Here is a 20966-nt window from a genome sequence, read left to right as displayed (position 1 = left end):
TAGATAGATAGATAGACAGACAGATGATAGATAGATAATCAGATAGATAGATAGATAGATAGATAGATAGATAGATAGACAGACAGATAATCAGATAGATAGATAGATAGATAGATAGATAGATAGATAGATAATCAGATAGATAGATAGATAGATAGATAGATAGATAGATAGATGAAGAGATAGATAGACAGATAATCAGATAGATAGATAGATAGATAGATAGATAGATAGATAGACAGATGATAGATAGATAATCAGATAGATAGATAGATAGATAGATAGATAGACAGACAGATAATCAGATAGATAGATAGATAGATAGATAGATAGACAGATAATCAGATAGATAGATAGATAGATAGATAGATAGATAGACAGACAGATGATAGATAGATAATCAGATAGATAGATAGATAGATAGATAGACAGACAGATAATCAGATAGATAGATAGATAGATAGATAGATGAAGAGATAGATAGACAGATAATCAGATAGATAGATAGATAGATAGATAGATAGATAGACAGACAGATGATAGATAGATAATCAGATAGATAGATAGATAGATAGATAGATAGATAGATAGATAGACAGATAATCAGATAGATTGATAGATAGATAGATAGATAGATAGACAGACAGATAATCAGATAGATAGATAGATAGATAGATAGATAGACAGATAATCAGATAGATAGATAGATAGATAGATAGATAGATAGACAGATAATCAGATAGATAGATAGATAGATAGATAGATAGACAGACAGATAATCAGATAGATAGATAGATAGATAGATAGATAGATAGATAGATAGACAGACAGACAAGATGATGGATGGATGGATGGACAGAGAGACAAAATGATAGATAAATAGACAAGATGATGGATACAAATGATAGATAAATAGATAGATGGATAGATAGATAGACAAGATGATGGATAGACAGACAGACAAGATGATAGATCAATAGATGGATGGATAGATAGACAAGATGATGGATGGATGGACAGACAGACAAAATGATAGATAAATAGATAGATAAGATGATGGATGGATGGACAGACAAGATGATAGATCAATAGATAGATGGATAGATAGACAAGATGATAGATAGATGGACAAGATGATGGATGGATGGACGGATGGATGGACAGAGAGAGAGGAGGGGGGGGGCCTGTCCTGGCGTGCCTGCTCACCCTTCTTGATCTTCTCATGGAAGTTGATGGCGTCCACGGAGGCCGTCACAATGTTGGTCTTGCAATGGCGGGCAGCCACGATCCCGGCCACTTCGTCCATCAGCTTCATGGTCACCCCTGCAACAATCACAACAACAACAACAAAAGAGCGGGATTCGAACCTGGGAGCTGCAGTTTCCCAAAGTCCCCATCCTTCTCCGCTCAAGAGGGCCAAACTACAACTCCCAGGATCCCATGGCCTTATGTCAAGTCCTGGGTGAAATATATTATATATTGTTGTATAGTAGGTAAAGGTTGCCCATTTCTAAGCCAAAGAGCCGGCGTTGTCCATAGACACCCCCAAGGTCATGTGGCCGGCATGACTGCATGGAGCGCCATTACCTTCCCATCAGCGCAGTACCTACTGATCTACTCACATTTGCATGTTTTTGAACTGCTAGGTGAGCAGAACCTGGAGCTAACAGCGGGAGCTCACCCCACTCGCCAGATTCAAATCACCAACCTTTTGGTCAGCAAGGTCAGCAGCTCAGCGGTTTAACCCACTGCACCACCAGGGGCTCCCTTGTTGTATATTATCATACATACATACATATATATATATATATATATATATATATATATATATAGTTGTATATTATCATATATTATATATTATTATATTGTTATAATGATGATACATGACAATTATTTTATTATTATTATTATTATAATATATGACAATTATTATTATATTATTACTATAATGATAATACATGACAATTATTATTCTTATTATACATAACAATAAAAATTTATTTATATTCCGCTCTATCTCCCTGAAGGGACATATTATACATTATTATTATATATTATTATTATTCTATTATATTTATTATAGTTTATATTATCTTATAATGTCATTATCATATTAATATTCTGTACCGTAAATATTATATATCATATACTATATTGTTATTATTCTTATATATATATATATATATATATATATATATATATATATATTCTTATTATATATATATATATATATATATATATAAAATATATTCTTATATATATATATAATATATATATATATATATATATTATATATATATTCTTATATTATATATAAATATATATATATTATATATTCTTATATTATATATATATATATAATATTATATATCTATATCTATATATATAATAAAGAAGAGTGTTTGTTTGTATGGGAAGGACAGAGGTGCGGAGGGCGGAAGGGGTATGTGGCAGCGTTCTGATTGGCTGCCGCTGTGGTGCTATTTGCATATGGTCTCTGATTGGCCAGCTTCAATAGGAGCCCCTGGTGGAGAAGAGGGTTCATGGCAGAAACGGGGAATGACAGAAGGAAATTTGCATATGGTCTCTGATTGGCCAGCCTCAATTCCAACATTCCGAGATGAGAAAGAGAGGAAAGGAAAGGCCAAAGGGGCCTGGGTCAGAACACTCCCAATACAGACCGAAATAGGCACACAGAGCCCCCATCACCCACTCGACATCCTACTGCAGTTTGGAGGACTATGAACCATGGATGATGGGACTTGCAGTACCACCATTCACATTCTGAGACCGCTGTTAACCTTATCCAATGACTGATCAGGACCAAACTTTGCACAGAGACCTCTCATGACCCACTTTACGTCCTGGTGTGGTTTGGCCAGGGATGGACCGTGGATTATGGGACTTGCAGTACCATTGCTCATTCTTCAGACCACTGCAACCCTCATCCAATTACCAATAAATACCAAACTTGGCACACTGAGTCTCCATGACGCACTCTACATCCAGGTGCAGTTTGAAGGAGGATGCACCATGGACGATGGGACTTGCAATACCTGCACTCCCTTCCTAAGACCATTATAACTGCCAACAATGATGGATCAGGACCACAATTTACACAGAGAGCCCACATGACTCACTCTACATCCTGGTGCGGTTTGGAAGAATTTGACAATGGATGATGGGACTTGCAGTCACTTCACTCACTTCCTGAGACCACTGAGACCCTCGCCAATGACTCAGCAAGACTAAACTTGGCACATGGAGCTTCAATGACCCACTCTACATCCTGGTGCACTTTCGAGGAGGACAGACCATGGATGATGGGACTTCAAGTACCTCCACTACCCAAGACTGCTGCAACCCTCACCTAATGTCCGATCAAGACCAAACTTGGCACACAGAGCCCCCATGACCCACTCTACATCCTGCTGCAGTTTTGGAGAAGGGTGCACCATGGATGATGGGACTTCCAGTACCTTCACTCACATTCTGAGACCTCTGCAAACCTCATCCAATGACGGATCAAGACCAAACTTGGCACATAGACCTCTCTTGACCCACTTTACGTCCTGGTGTTGTTTGGAAAAATTTGGAGATCGATGATGGGACTTGCAGTACCTTTGCTCACTTCCTGAGACCACTGAGACCCTCGCCAATGACTAATCAAGACTAAACTTGGCATATGGAGCTCCAATGACCCACTCTGCATCCTGCTACAGTTTGGAGGAGGACAGACCATGGATGATGGGACTTCAAGTACCTCCACTCCCTTCAAAACATTGCTGCAACCCTCTTCTAATGACCGATCAAGACCAAACTTGGCACACAGAGCCCTCATGATCCACTCTACATCCTGCTGCAGTTTGAAAGGGGATGGACTTTGGATGATGGGACTTGCACTACCTTCACTCACTTACTGACACCACTGCCACCCTCATCTAATGACTGATAAAGACCAAACTTGGCACACAAAGCCCCCATGACCCACTCTATATCCTGCTGCTGTTTGTAGGAGGATGGCCCATGGATGATGGGACTTAAAGTACCTTCACTCACTTCCTGAAAATAATGCAGCCGTTATCCAAAGACCAATAAAGATCAAACTTGGCATACAGAACCACCATTACCCACTTTCTCTAATAACCCGGGCAACGCCGGGTCCCCAAGCTAGTATATAATAAAGAAGAGTGTTTGTATCGGACAGAGGAAGGGCGGAAGGAATATGTGGCAGCGTTCTGATTGGCTGCCGCTGTGCTGCTATTTGCATATGGTCTCTGATTGGCCAGCTTCAATAGGAGCCCCTGGTGGAGAAGAGGGTTCATGGCAGAAACGGGGCATGACAGAAGGAAATTTGCATATGGTCTCTGATTGGCCAGCCTCAAATGCAAGATTCCGAGATGAGAAAGAGAGGAAAGGAAAGGCCGGGGGCTGGGTCAGAACACCCCCAATACAGACCGAAATAGGCACTCAGAGCCCCCATCACCCACTCTACATCCTACTGCAGTTTGGAGGAATATGAACCATGGATGATGGGACTTGCAGTACCACCACTCCCATTCTGAGACCGCTGTTAACCTCATCCAATGACTGATCAGGACCAAACTTCGCACATAGACCTCTCATGACCCACTTTACGTCCTGGTGTGGTTTGGCCGGAGATGGACCGTGGATTATGGGACTTGCAGTACCATTGCTCAATTCTTGAGACCACTGCAACCCTCATCCAATTACCGATAAAGACCAAACTTGGCACACAGAGTCCCCATGACCCACTCCACATTCTGGTGCACTTTTGAGGAGGACAGACCATGGATGATGGGACTTGAAGTACCTCCACTCCCTTCCCAAGACAGCTGCAACCCTCATCTAATGTCTGATCAAGATCAAACTTGGCACACAGAGCCCCCATGACCCACTCAGCATCCTGCTGCAGTTTGAAGGAGGATCGACTTTGGATGATGGGACTTACAGTACCATCACTCACATTCTGAGACCGCTGTTAACCTCATCCAATGTCTGATCAGGACCAAACTTGCCACATAGACCTCTCATGACCCACTTTACGTCCTGGTGTGTGTTTGGCTGGGGATAGACCATGGATTATGGGACTTGCAGTACTTTTGCGAAATTCCTGAGACCACTCATCCAATTACCGATAAAGACCAAACTTGGCACACTGAGTCTCCATGACGCACTCTACATCCAGGTGCAGTTTGAAGGAGGGTGCACCATGGACGATGGGACTTGCAATACCTGCACTCCCTTCCTAAGGCCATTACAACTGCCAACAATGATGGATCAGGACCACAATTTACACAGAGACCCAGCATGACCACTCTACATCCTGGTGTGGTTTGGAAGAATTTGACAATGGATAATGGGACTTGCAGTCACTTCACTCACTTCCTGAGACCACTGAGACCCTCGCCAATGACTCATCAAGACTAAACTTGGCACATGGAGCTCCAATGACCCACTCTACATCCTGGTGCAGTTTGGAGGAGGACAGACCATGGATGATGGGACTTCAAGTACCTCCACTCCCCAAGATGCTGCAAAACTCATCTAATGACCAATCAAGACCACAGTTGGCACACAGAGCCCCCATGACCCACTCTACATCCTGCTGCAGTTTTGGAGAAGGGTGGACCATGGATGATGGAACTTCCAGTACCTTCCCTCACATTCTGAGACCTCTGCAAACCTCATCCAATGACGGATCAAGACCAAACTTGGCACATAGACCTCTCATGACCCACGTTACGTCCTGGTGTTGTTTGGAAAAAATTGGAGATGGATGATGGGACTTGCAGTACCTTTGCTCACTTCCTGAGACCACTGAGACCCTCGCCAATGACTAATCAAGACTAAACTTGGCACATGGAGCTCCAATGACCCACTCTACATCCTGGTGCAGATTGGAGGAGGACAGACCATGGATGATGGGACTTCAAGTACCTCCACTCCCTTCCAAAGATTGCTGCAACCCTCTTCTAATGATCAATCAAGACCAAACCTGCCACATAGAGCCCCCATGATCCACTCTACATTCTGCTGCTGTTTGAAAGAGGATGGACTTTGGATGATGGGACTTGGAGTACCTTCACTCACTTACTGACACCACTGCCACCCTCATCTAATGACTGATAAAGACCAAACTTGGCACACAGAGCCCCCATGACCCACTCTATACCCTGCTGCTGTTTGTAGGAGGATGGGCCATGAATGATGGGACTTCAAGTACCTTCACTCTCTTCCTGAAAATAATGCAGCCATTATCCAAAGACCAATAAAGACCAAACTTGGCATACAGAACCACCATTACCCACTTTCTCTAATAACCCGGGCAACGCCGGGTCCCCAAGCTAGTCTATGTATATAATAAAGGTGAAAGTTTGTATGCGGCGGACAAAAGTGTGGCGGTGCGACGGGAGGAGTATGTGCCAGCGTTTTGATTGGCCAGCCTGAAAGTTCCAACATTCTGATTGGCTGCCCCAGTGGTGCTATTTGCATATGGTCTCTGATTGGCCAGCTTCAATAGGAGCCCCTGGTGGAGAAAAGAGTTCATGGCAGAAACGGGGACATGAGAAGGAAATTTGCATATGGTCTCTGATTGGCCAGCATCAATTCCAAGATTCCGAGATGACAAAGAGAGGAAAGGAAAAGGCCAGAGGGGGCGGAGTCAGACAATTACCAATACAGACCATACTTGGCACACAGAGCCCCCATGACCCACTCGACATCCTACTGCAGTTTGGAGGAGGATGAACCATGGATGATGGGACTTGCAGTACCATCACTCACATTCTGAGACCGCTGTTAACCACATCCAATGACTGATCAGGACCAAACCTGGCACATAGACCTCTCATGACCCACTTTACGTCCTGGTGTGGTTTGGCCGGGGATGGACCATGGATTATGGGACTTGCAGTACCTTTGCTCAATTCTTGAGACCACTGCAACCCTCATCCAATTACCGATAAAGACCAAACTTGGCACACTGAGTCTCCATGACACACTCTACATCCTGGTGCAGCTTGGAGGAAGATGCACCATGGACGATGGGACTTGCAATACCTGCACTCCCTTCCTAAAACCATTATAACTGCCAACAATGATGGATCAGGACCACAATTTACACAGAGAGCCCGCATAACCCACTCTACATCCTGGTGCGGTTTGGAAGAATTTGACAATGGATGATGGGACTTGCAGTCACTTCACTCACTTCCTGAGACCACTGAGACCCTTGCCAATGACTGATCAAGACCAAACTTGGCACACAGAGTCCCCATGACCCACTCTACATCCTGGTGTACTTTCGAGGAGGACAGACCATGGATGATAGGACTTCAAGTACCTCCACTCTCTTCCCAAGACTGCTGCAACCCTAATCTCATGTCCGAACAAAACCAAACTTGGCACACAGAGCCCCCATGACCCACTCTACATCCTACTGCGGTTTGGAGTAGGGCATACCATGGATGATGGGACTTGAAGTACCTCTACTCGCTTTCCGAGACTGCTGCGACCCTCAATAATGACTGAACAACACCAAACTTGGCACATAGACCTCTCATGACCTACTTTACACCATGGTGTGGTTTGACTATGGATCGAGCATGGATTATGGGACTTGCAGTCTCTTCGCTCAATTCCTGAGACCACTGCAACCATCATCCAATTTCTGATAAGGACCAAACTTGGCACACCGGGTCTCCATGATGCACTCTACATCCTGGTGCAGTTTGGAGGATGATGCACCATGGACGATGGGACTTGCAGTTCCTTCACTCACTTAGTGAAACTACTGAGACCCTCATCCAATGACTGATGAAGACTAAACTTGGCACACAGAACCCCCATGGCCAACTCAACATTCTGGTGAGGTTTGGGGGAGAACAGACTATGGATGATGGGATTTCAAGTACCTCCACTCACTTCCCAAGACTGCTGCAACCCTCATCTAATAACCAATCAAGACCAAACTTGGCACACAGAGCCCCCATGAGAGACTCTACATCCTGGTGCTGTTTGGAGGAGGACGGACAATGGATGATGGGACTTGCAGTACCTTCACTCACTTCCTGAAACCACAGTGACATTCATCCGAATACCAGTAAAGACCAAACTTGGCACAGAGAGCCCCCATGGCCAACTCAACATTTTGGTGATGTTTGAGGGAGACTATGGATGATGGGACTTGCAGTACCTTAACTCACTTTCTGAGACTGCTGTGACCCTCATCCAATGACTGATCCAGACCAAACTTAGCACACAGAGCCCCCATGACCCTCTCTCCATCCTGGTGCAGTTTGGAGGACGATGGACCACAGATGATGGGACTCGCAGTACCTTCACGAACTTCCTGAGACCACTGCGAGCCATATAAATAACTGATAAACACCAACCTTGATATACAATTCCTTTCTCTAATAACCCGGGCAGCGCCAGGTCCCCAAGCTAGTATATAATAAAAGTCAAAACTTGTATGCGGCGGATGTGTGGCGGTGTATGTGCCGGCTTTCTGATTGGCCAGCCTGAAAGTTCCAAGATTCTGACTGGCTGCTGCTGTGGTGCTATTTGCATATGATCCCTGATTGGCCTGCTTCAACAGGAGCCCCTGGTGGAGAAAAGGGTTCATGACAGTAACAGGGACATGACAGAAGGAAATTTGTATATGGTCTCTGATTGGCCAGCCTCAATTCCAAGATTCCAAGACGACAAAGAGAGGAAAGGAAAGGCCAGGGGCTCTGTCAGAAAATTACCAATACAGACCACACTTTGCAAACAGAGCACACAAGACCCACTCGACATCCTACTGCAGTTTGGAGGAGGATGAACCATGGATGATGGGACTTGCAGTACCATCACTCGCATTCTGAGACCGCTGTTAACCTCATCCAATGACTGATCAGGACCAAAATTGGCACATAGACCTCTCATGACCCACTTTATGTCCTGGTGTGGTTTGGCTGGGGATGGACCATGGATTATGGGACTTGCAGTATGTTTACTCACTTACTGAAACCACTGTGACCCTAATCCAATGACTGATCAAGACCAAACTTAGCACACAGAGCCCCCATGACCCACTCTACATCTTGGTGCAGTTTGGAGGAGGACAGACCATGGATGATGGGACTTCAAGTACCTCCACTTCCTTCCCAAGATTGCTGCAACCCTCATCCATAGACCAATCTAGACCAAACTTAGCACACAGAGCCCCCATGACCCACTCTACATCCTGCTGCAGTTTGAAGGAGGATGGACTTTGGATGATGGGACTTGCATTACCTTCACTCACTTACTGAAACCACTACCACCCTCATCCAATGGCTGATAAAGACCAAACTTGGCACACAGAGCCCCCATGACCCACTCTATATCCTGCTGCTGTTTGGAGAAGGGCGCACCATGGATGATGGCACTTCAAGTACCTTCACTCACTTCCTGAAAACAATGCAACCATCATCCAATGACCAATAAAGACCAAATTTGGCATACAGAACCACCATTACCCACTTTCTCTAATAACCCGGGCAGCACCGGGTCCCCAAGCTAGTGATAAATAAATAGATGGATAGACAGACAGACAAGACGATAAATAGATAGATAGATAGATAGATAGATAGATAGATAGACAGACAAGATGATGGACGGATAGACAGAGAAGATGATAGATAGACCAGATGATAGATGGATGAATGGATGGATATTATATTATAATTATATTATAACCATATATTATAATTATATTAATTATATTATAATTATATATTAATTATATATATTAATTATCTTATAATTATATTATATATATATATATATACATTATATTATAATTATATTATTATTTTTATTGATTTATTCAGATACGTCTTTGCCAGCCTTGCAATTACAATCATAATCATAATCATAATCATCATCATCACCATTATCATCATTATTATTATGATAAGATATACAATGGGGAAGGGCCTACCTCCGTGGACGAATCCAAGCATCGTGCAGTCCGAGGGCCCAACCAGGTGGATGAGGCTGGACTGGCTGTAGCCCACCGTGTAGGGCTCTGCGGGGAAAGAAAACCACCAAACGTGGTCAAAAAGTGGTCCTCCACAGTGGTCATTGGTAAATAAATGTCCTTCAAAGGGGTTCTCAGTTCTTGACCCAACTTTTTGCAACTGCACCATTCTTTCCAATGCAATGCAGCGAATAACTATATAGTAAAAACTGAAATAATAACACATATATACACAAACACAGATATATAGTATATACACACATACACAAATATACATACACACGTATATGCATATATATACACACAAAACACATATACACAGACTGGGCCACAGCAATGCATGATAATCACGGCTATTAATAATAACAGAAAATAATGTTAATAATAATATAGGAAAATACCAATAATGATGATAGAAAATAATACCAATAATAATAGAAAATAATATTAAAAATAATATAGAAAAATACCAATTATGATAGAAAATAATACCAATAATAATAATAATAATAATAGAAAGCAATCATAATATAGAATACCAATAATGATGATAAAAATTATACCAATAGTAATAATAGAAAACAAGAACAATAATATAGATAATAATGATAGAAAACAATACCAATAATAATAGAAAACAATATTAATAATAATATAGAAAAATACTAAATATAATGATGGAAAATAATACCAATAACAATAATAAAAAACAATATTATTATTAATATAGAAAAATTACAATAATAATGATGATAGAAAATGCCAATAATAATAATATAAAACATTATTAATAATAATATAAAAGACCAACAATGATAGAAAACAATACCAATAATAATAATAGAAAGTAGTAATAATGTAGAAAAATACTAATATCAACAATGATTGAAAATAATACCAATAATAATAACAGAAAAAAACAATATTAATAATTTAGAAAGGTACCAATAATGATAGAAAATAATACCAATAATAATAATGATAGAAAACAATATTAATAATATAGAAAATACCAATAATGAAAGAAAATACTAATAATAGAAAATAATAATAATAATAATGATAGAAAACAATATTAATAATATAGAAAAATACCAATAATGAAAGAAAATACTAATAATAGAAAATAATAATAGAAAATAATATTAATAATATAGAAAAATACCAATAATAACTATAGAAAATCATACCAAAAGCAAAGTTTATTGAATAGTCTATTGACCGCATCAACATTAAAAACAAAAACAGACATGTGCACAAACACAACAATCACCATCCCAAGACGAGAAAATAATACCAATAATAATAGAGAGTAAGAAGAATAGAAAATAATACCAATTATAATAATAGAAAATTACTGATAAGAATAGAAAATAAGACTAGAAAATAATATTGATAATAATAGATAATAATACTAATATTAATAAACAGAGAATACCAATACTATTACTACTAATGGAAAATAATTACTGTTAGAGAAAAATACCAATAATAAGCATAGAAAATAATACCAATAATAACAGAGAATAATAATAAGAATAGAAAATAATACCAATTATAATAACAGAAAAATACTGATAAGAATAGAAAATAATATCAATAATAAGAATAGAAATAAGAATAGAAAATATTGATAATAGATAATAATACTAATACTAATAAATAGAGAATACCAATACTGTTACTACTAATAGAAAATAATTACTTATTATTGATATTATTTTCTATTATTATTATTCTGTTATTATTGGTATTTTTCTATATTATTATTAATTACTACTAATAGAAAATAATTACTGTTAGAGAAAAATACCAAAAATAATAGAGAATAAGATCGACAATAGTAATAACAGAGAATAATGCAAATAATAATAATAATAAAAATAAATAAGGTCAATAATAATAGTTATATAATAATAATAAATATTATAATAATAATAATACACCTAATAGTGGTTTCCTGCTTTGAGAGACTCACCTTTCCTTTGCCTGTCTGTTTGGCAGCAAAAAATGGAGAAGAGAAAGAGAGAAGATAAGCTTCGAGCTTGGATTCAGAGTCGAAATGGGCCACAAAAAGGGAGATATATATATATACATATATAGATATCTTCACAATGCCTTTACCTGGGTTAATGACGGGCAGGATGATGTCTCCGTTCCGCTCTTTGGTCTCCATCCGCTCCATCTTCTGCTCCTCGTAGCGCCGCCGGCCCTCTTCCTCCTGCTCCTTCCCTACAAACTGAAATAAGGTATGGCCATCTGCTCAGACAGATTGAACCGTGGACTAGAATTGTAGGGGGGACCCTTCCATTCTATAACTTTATCATCTCCAGCTTAGAAAGCACACACACACCCTTCTCCTTGCCTTTCTAGACACGACACAGAAAACAACAAAGGGTGAGACTAGATGACCCTTGGAGGTCCCGTTCTTTGGCTGTATTGAGCGTGCCTTACCTGGATCGGAGGGACTTCCAGGACTTTGTGGACGTTGTTGAGGGACAGCGGGACGTACCACAAGGTCGCCTTATTGGTAAGTCGCTTGGCCCCTAGGGAGGAGAAAGGCATTTCCAATAGATTATTATCATTAGTTAGTACTATTAGAAGAATATTATTAGAATAATATTAAAATAATATTATTAAGATAATATTATTCAAATAACAGTAGTAGAATATTATTAGAATAATATTAAAATAAATAATAATATCAGAAGAGTAGAATAATATTATTAGAAAAATATTACAATTATAATAATAAAAATATTATAATAATATTATTAGGATAACATCATTAGAATAAGAGTAGAATAATATTAGAATAATATGAGAATAATATTAAATAATATTAGAATAATAATATTAGAATAATATTATTAGGATAATAATAGTAGAATAATATTATTAGAATATTATTAGAAGAATATTAGAATAATAATATTACTCTAATATTAGAATAATATTATTAGGATAATATTAGAATAATATAATATTATTAGAATATTATTAGAAGAATATTAGAAAACAATATTAAAATAATATTAGAATACTATTAGAATAATGTTATTAGAATAATATTAAAATAATATTAGAATAATATTATTTATACAATATTATTTATATAATAATATTTATTGATATACATATAATATTTATAATATTATAATGTAATGCAATATAATACTAATAATAATAATATGATATTATGATTATATATCTATATTACATATAATATTACTAAATTTTTTGGTCGTGTCAGGAGCGACTTGAGAAACTGCAAGTCGCTTCTGGTGTGAGAGAATTGGCCGTCTGCAAGGACGTTGCCCAGGGGACGTTGCCCGGATGATTTGATGTTACAGTATAATTGATATAGAACAATAAAGCAATATTTAAAACTGATATTGTACTACGCTAATAATATATAATAATAATATATAATATATTGTATGTAATAATAATATATTATTAGTAATATATTGTATGTAATAATAATATATTGTATGTAAAAATAATATATTAATAATATATTGTATGTTATATATAATAATAATATATTGCATGTATTTATTAACCTTTAAGCCGCTCTGAGTCCCCTTCGGGGTGATAATAATATATTGTATGTAATAATAATATATTATTAGTAATATATTGTATGTAATAATAATATATTGCATGTAAAAATAATATATTAATAATATATTGTATGTTATATATAATAATAATATATTGCATGTATTTATTAACCTTTAAGCCGCTCTGAGTCCCCTTCGGGGTGATAATAATATATTGTATGTAATAATAATATATTATTAGTAATATATTGTATGTAATAATAATATATTGTATGTAAAAATAATATATTAATAATATATTGTATGTTATATATAATAATAATATATTGCATGTATTTATTAACCTTTAAGCCGCTCTGAGTCCCCTTTGGGGTGATAATAATATATTGTATGTAATAATAATATATTATTAGTAATATATTGTATGTAATAATAATATATTATTAGTAATATATTGTAATATATTGTATGTAATAATAATATATTATTAGTAATATATTGTATGTAATGATAATATATTAATAATATATTGTATGTAATATATTTTAATAATATATAATAATAATAATATATTGCATGTATATACCTTGTAAGCTGCTCTGAGTCCCCTTTGGGGTGAGAAGGGCGGCATAGAAATGTCGTCAATAAATAAATAATAAATAGATCGATAAATAAATAACTACTGACCGTTGAGGATGTTCTCGGACTCCACGTTGACCTGGACCTCCACGGAGTGCTTGGAGGTGTAGCTGATCTCGGCGCTGACGTGGGCCACCTCGCCGATGCACATCGGGGACAGGAAGTCCGTGCGCTCCACCCGGGCCAAGGCCGCCACGCAACGCTCCTGCCGGGGAGGAAAGGCAAGAAGGGGGGGATCAAGGTGCCGCCATCATCATCATCCTCATCCTCATCAACAACAACATCCCTGGGTTGCTGTGAGCTTTCTGGGCTGCCTGGCCGTGTTCCAGAAGCACTCTCTCCTGACATTTCGCCCACACTTTGACAAAACATCGCCTTCTGGCCGAGTTCCAGAAGCACTCTCTCCTGACATTTCGCCCACACTTTGACAAAACGTCGCCTTCTGGGCTGTCCCAGAAGCACTCTCTTCTGACATTTCACCCACATTTTGACAAAACATCGCCTTCTGGGCTGTCCCAGAAGCACTCTCTCCTGACATTTCGCCCACACATTGCCATCCCTGTTTTGAATAACCCAACACTGCCACCTGCTGGTCAACTGGAGGTCATACCCCGGGCCGGGTGTTGCAGTGGCGGGTGCTGATGATGGCTCCGGCCTCCTCGATCATCTTCAGGACGGTCCCGCCGTGGACGTTGCCCGCAATGTTGGCGTCGTCCGGCCCCATGATCCTGCCAACGGAGAAGGAGACGAGATTCCGGAGTTAATTCCATGCTTTAGGAATCCCCTCCCTCTCTGTTTCCGGCCTTTCCCCCCCCCCCCCCTTATTTTTGTCTTCTTTTCCTCTTTTCTTTCTTCCTTTTCTCCCCTCCTCTCACCCTCCTTCCCTTCTTTTCTCTCTCCTTCCCTTTTTTTCCCCTTCCTTCCTTTCCTTTTCTCCCTCCCTCTTTTCCTAACCTTGATTTCTTCCTTCCTGTTTTCTCCCTCATTCCCTTTCTTTCTTTCCTTTTTTTCTTCCTTCCTTTCTTTCTCCCTCCTCGTTTCCTTCCTTCCTTTTCTCCTTCCTTTCTCCCTCCTGCCCACCCTCCTTTCCTTCCTTCCTTTTCTCCCACCCTCCCGGCTGTCCCCCTTCATTCTCTTTTTTTTCCCTTCCTTCCTTCCTTCCTTCCTTCCTTCCTTCCTTCCTTCCTTCCTTCCTCCTTTTCTCTCCTCCTTCCTCCTTCCCTGCTGTCCTCCTTCATTGCTTTCCTTCCTTTTCTCCTTCCTTCCTTTCTCCGCACCTTCAATCCTTTCCTTCCTCTTCCCCTCCCTATCTCCTTCCTTTTTTCTCTCCCTCCCTGCTGTCCTCCTCATTCTCTTTCTTTCTTTCTTTCTTTCTTTCTTTCACTCTCCTTCCTTCCTTCTCTCCTCCATCCCTCCTTTCCTTCCTTTTTTCTCTCCTTCCCTGCTGTCCTCCTCATTCTCTTTCTTTCTTTCTTTCACTCTCCTTCCTTCCTTCTCTCCTCCATCCCTCCTTTCCTTCCTTTTTTCTCTCCCTCCCTGCTGTCCTCCTCATTCTCTTTCTTTCTTTCTTTCTTTCACTCTCCTTCCTTCCTTCTCTCCTCCATCCCTCTTTTCCTTCTTTTTTCTCTCTCCCTCCCTGCTGTCCTCCTCATTCCCTTCCTTCCTTTCTTTCACTCTCCTTCCTTCCTTCTCTCCTCCCTCTCTCCTTCCTTTTTTCTCTCCTTCCCTGCTGTCCTCCTCATTCCCTTTCTTTCTTTCTTTCTTTCTTTCTTTTTTTCTTTCTTTCTTTCTCCTTCCTTCCCTTCACCTTTCCTTCCTTTTCTCTCTCTCTCCCTGCTGTCTTCATTTCCTTTCTTTCTTTCTCCTTCCTTCCTCTCCTCCTTCCTTCATCTTTCCTTCCTTTCCAACTCCCTCCCTGCTGTCTTCCTCATTCCCTTTCTTTTTTCTCCTTCCTTCCTTTCTCCCCTACCTCCTTGTAGGTTCTAAATGCTTCTAAAGTACTTACAAAACTCAAGTTCTGGTGGTGAAAATTTCAGCACTCTAACAAATCTTTGGAAATTTCATTATAAATGGCAGTTCCTCATGGGTTCTGTCATAAAAAATCACCAAGAATGAAATAATAATGAAATTTTGAAACTTTTGTAAGAGTTCTGAAATTTTCACCACCAGAACTTGAGCAACACTAACACAACTTTCAAAATGTCATTGTTATTTCATTCTTGGTGATTGTTATGACAGAACCCATTAGGAACTGCCATTAATAATGAAATTTTGAAACTTTTGTAAGAGTTCTGAAATTTTCACCACCAGAACTTGAGCAACACTAACACAACTTTCAAAATGTCATTGTTATTTCATTCTTGGTTATTTTTATGACAGAACCCATTAGGAACTGCCATTTATAATGAAATTTTGAAACTTTTGTTAGAGTTCTGAAATTTTCACCAGCAGAACTTGAGCAACACTAACACAACTTTGAAAATTTCATTATTATTTCATTCTTGGTTATTGTTATGACAGAACCCATTAGGAACTGCCATTTATAATGAGGCTATATCCAATCCTGATCCAATTCTGGAGACCATTTCCAACTCTGATCCAATCCTGACCCACTTTTAGAGGCCATCGCTAATCCAGATCCAATCCCAATCCAATTCTGGAGACAATTTCCAATCCAGATCCACTCCTGATCCACTTGTGGAGATCATCTCCAATGTTCATCCAATTCTGGAGGCCATTTCAATCCAGACCCAATTCTGGAGACCATGTCCAATCCCAATCCACTTTTGGAGATCATTTCCAATCCAGATCCAATTCTGAAGCCAATTTCCAATCTAGATCCAATCGAGATCTAATTGAGACCATCTCCAATCCAGATCCAATTCTGAAGCCCATTTCCAATCTAGATCGAATCGAGATCTAATTGAGGAGACCACCTCCAATCCAGATCCAATTCCTAAGACCATTTCCAATCTAGACCCAATCAAGATCTAATTGAGGAGACCATCTCCACTCCAGAGCCAATTCTGAAGACCACTTCCAATCCAGATACACTTTTGGAGATCGTTTCCAATCCAGATCCAATTCTGAAGACAATTTCCAATCTAGATCCAATCGAGATCTAATTGAGGAGACCACCTCCAATCCAGATCCAATTCTGAAGACCACTTCCAATCTAGATCTAATTGAGGAGACCAACTCCAATCCAGATCTAATTCTGAAGACCACTTCCAATCTAGATCTAATTGAGGAGACCATCTCCAATCCAGATCTAATTCTGAAGACCATTTCCAATCTAGATCCAATCAAAATCTAATTGAGGATACCACCTCCAATCCAGATTCAATTCTGAAGACCATTTCCAATCCAGATCCAATTCTGAATATCATTTCCAATCTAGATCCAATTCTGAAGACCATTTCCAATCTAGATCCAATCGAGATCTAATTGAGGAGACCATCTCCAATCCAGAACCAATTCTGAAGACCACTTCCAATCTAGATCTAATTGAGGAGACCATCTCCAATCCAGAACCACTTCTGGAGCTTACCAGTGCTCCCAGTGCCCTCCCCTTGCTCCGACCCCAAATGGAGACCAAGACCTACTGGATCAGCCGGGTTTCCATCCTTCATCCCAGGCGGAGGCGCAAACAATGCGGAAGATGCCTCTGCCTCCCTCGAAGGAGAGTTATGGGCCAACCAAACTGGTCCTTCCACTCCTTAGGCGGCATTGTGCCATCGGAGGAGGATGATGGGCTTTCGGCCTGGTACCCAAAGCAGGAAGGAAGGAAGGGAAGAGGGAGGGATCTCCAGAAAAGGGAGGGACCTTAGGGAAAATAGACCTTGAAATTTGGGAGTTGTAGTTGCTGGAATTTATAGTTCACCTACAATCAAAGAGCATTCTGAACTCCACCAATGATGGAATTGAACCAAACCTGGCACACAACCAACAGAAAATACTGGGTTTGGTGAGCATTGACCTTGAGTTTGGGAGTTGTAGTTCACCTACATTCAGTAGACCTTGACATTTGGGAGTTGTAGTTGTTGGGATTTATAGTTCACCTACAATCAAAGAGCATTCTGAACTCCAACAAATGACGGAATTGAACCAAACTTGGCACACAACTAACAGAAAATACTGGGTTTGGTGAGGATTGACCTTGAGTTTGGGAGTTGTAGTTCACCTACATTCAGTAGACCTTGAGATTTGGGAGTTGTAGTTGCTGGGATTTATAGTTCACCTACAATCAAAGAGCATTCTGAACTCCACCAATGACAGAATTCAACCAAACTTGGCACACAACCAACAGGAAATACTGGAAGGGTTTGGTGAGGATTGACCTTGAGTTTGGGAGTTGTAGTTCACCTACATCCAAAGAGCGCTGTGTACTCAAACAATGATGGATCTGGACCAAACTTGGTATGAATACTCAATATGCACAAATGTGAACACTGATGGACCTTGGGGACGCCCATGACCAACAGAAAACAGTAGAAGGATTTGGTGGGCATTGACCTTGAGTTTGGGAGTTGTAGTTCACCTACATCTAGAGAGCACTGTTGACTCAAACAATGATAGATCTGGACTTAAGTTGGCACTAATACTCCGTATGTCCAAATGTGGACCTTGGGGAAAATAGACCTTGACATTTGGGAGTTGTAGTTGCTGGGATTTATAGTTCACTACAATCAAAGAGCATTCTTAACTCCACCCATGATGGAATTGAACCAAACTTGGTACACAACCAACAGAAAATACTGGGTTTGGTGATGATTGACCTTGAGTTTGGGAGTTGTAGTTCACCTACATTCAGTAGACCTTGACATTTGGGAGTTGTAGTTGCTGGGATTTATAGTTCACTACAATCAAAGAACATTCTGAACTCCACCAACGACAGAATTGAACCAAACTTGGCACACAACCAACAGGAAATACTGGAAGGGTTTGGTGATGATTGACCTTGAGTTAGGGAGTTGTAGTTCACCTACATCCAGAGAGAACTGTGGACTCAAACAACGATGGATCTGGACCAAACTTGACACAAATACTCAATATGCATAAATGTGAACACGGATGGACCTTGGGGGAAATTGACCTTGACATTTGGGAGTTGTAGTCGCTGGGATTTATAGTTCACCTACACTCAAAGAGCATTCTGAACTCCACCAACGACAGAATTGAACCAAACTTGGCAAACAACCAACAGGAAATACTGGGTTTGGTGACGATTGACCTTGAGTTTGGGAGTTGTAGTTCACCTACATCCAAAGAGCACTGTGTACTCAAACAATGATGGATCTAGACCAAACTTGGTACTCAATATGCATAAATGTGAACACTGATGGACCTTGGGGAATATTGACCTTGACATTTGGGAGTTGCAGTTACTGGGATTTATAGTTCACCTACACTCAAAGAGCATTCTGAACTCCACCAACAATGGAACTGAACCAAACTTGGCACACAACCAACAGAAAATACTGGAAGGATTTGGTGATGATTGACCTTGAGTTTGGGAGTTGTAGTTGTTGGGATTTATAGTTCACCTACAATCAAAGAACATTCTGAACACCAACGATGGAATTGAACTAGACTTGGCACACAGGACACCCATGTCCAACAGAAGACACTAGAAGGATCTGGTGAGCATTGACCTTGAGTTTGGGAGTTGTAGTTCACCTACATCCAGAGAGTAATGTGGACTCAAACAATGATGGATCTGGACCAAACTTGGCATGAATGCTCAGTATGCCTAAATGTGAACACTGGTGACGTTTGGGGAAAATAGACCTTGACATTTAGGAGTTGTAGACGCTGGGATCTATAGTTCACCTACAATCAAAGCATTCTGATCCCCACCGACAAAAGAATTGGGCCAAACTTCCCACACAGAACTCCCATGCCTTGAAGGGACTCACTAGCACGAAAGGGAGCCAAACGAAGGCAGTATTTGCATAGAAAAAAAAGGTAAAGCATGACTCACTTCTACCTGGAAAACGTGCCTTTGGGGCAAAGTCCTGGAACTGAATGTTTCCGCAAAAACCCAAGACAGGTATCCAAATAGGTGAAAGGCCAAAGGAGAGGGAGGGCATGGCACACGACGCAACACGCCTTTAGTTCCTGGGTCATTCATGTCATTTCCAAATTGGTTCTATCATAATTTTGGGAATTATTTGTATTACTTCCATTTATTTTAATAATACAAATTATTATTATCAATATATCCTAGATCACTCCTGCTAGCTCAGGTAGGGAGGCTGTAGTGCAACGGGGTGGTCGGTACACTAACAGAATCCCTATCCTGTCCCGGTCACCTATCCTAATGCCGATACACTCAAATACTAGCTGTTCTCGCCACACGTTGCTGTGGCCAACCTTCCCTCCCTCTTTCTCCTCCTTCTTTCACTCCCTCTTTCCTTCCCTTTTCTTCTATCCTTCTTCCTTCTTTTTCTCCCTCTTTCCTTCCCCTTTTTTTCTTTTCCTTCCCTTTCTCGCCTTTCTTCCTTCTCCGCCTCTTTCACTCCTTCCTTTGCTTTTTTTCCATCCTTCCTTCTGTCTTTCCTTCTTTGCTTCCCTTCCTCTCCTTCCTTCCTTAGCTACCTCTTTCCTTCCTTCCATCACTCTCTTCTCTCCTTCCTTCTCTACCTCCTTCTTTCCTTCCCCCTTTTCTTTTTCTCTTTCCTTCTCTTTTTATTTCCGTCCTTCCTTCTATCTTTCCTTCTTTCCTTCCT

At 39.9% G+C, this 20966-nt stretch overlaps 1 protein-coding gene across 5 annotated transcripts in view; it reads right to left on the bottom strand.

Moving 5' to 3' along the window:
• Positions 1-20966, bottom strand: part of ACOT7 (acyl-CoA thioesterase 7) — a 65101-nt gene that overhangs the window by 23375 nt on the left and 20760 nt on the right. For 2 of the 5 annotated variants that reach the window (XM_067472856.1, XM_067472851.1), the window contains exons 2-8: positions 14846-14963; positions 14284-14440; positions 12485-12576; positions 12155-12269; positions 12009-12023; positions 9992-10078; positions 1207-1323 (exon numbers count right to left, since the gene is read on the bottom strand). In XM_067472856.1, the coding sequence (XP_067328957.1) occupies positions 1207-1323; positions 9992-10078; positions 12009-12023; positions 12155-12269; positions 12485-12576; positions 14284-14440; positions 14846-14959 (697 nt within the window). In that variant the 5' untranslated portion in view covers positions 14960-14963. Of the gene's footprint in view, positions 1-1206; positions 1324-9991; positions 10079-12008; positions 12024-12154; positions 12270-12484; positions 12577-14283; positions 14441-14845; positions 14964-15189; positions 15237-17840; positions 17917-20966 lie in introns of those variants that run through there. The other 3 variants (XM_067472854.1, XM_067472853.1, XM_067472852.1) reach the window with 3 other exon arrangements.

The sequence above is a fragment of the Anolis sagrei genome, chromosome 13 (assembly GCF_037176765.1).
Source record: "Anolis sagrei isolate rAnoSag1 chromosome 13, rAnoSag1.mat, whole genome shotgun sequence".
Classification (NCBI taxonomy): Eukaryota; Metazoa; Chordata; class Lepidosauria; order Squamata; family Dactyloidae; genus Anolis; species Anolis sagrei.
Note: the sequence above shows the minus strand (reverse complement) of the source record. Positions and strands in the feature narration are given on the sequence as shown.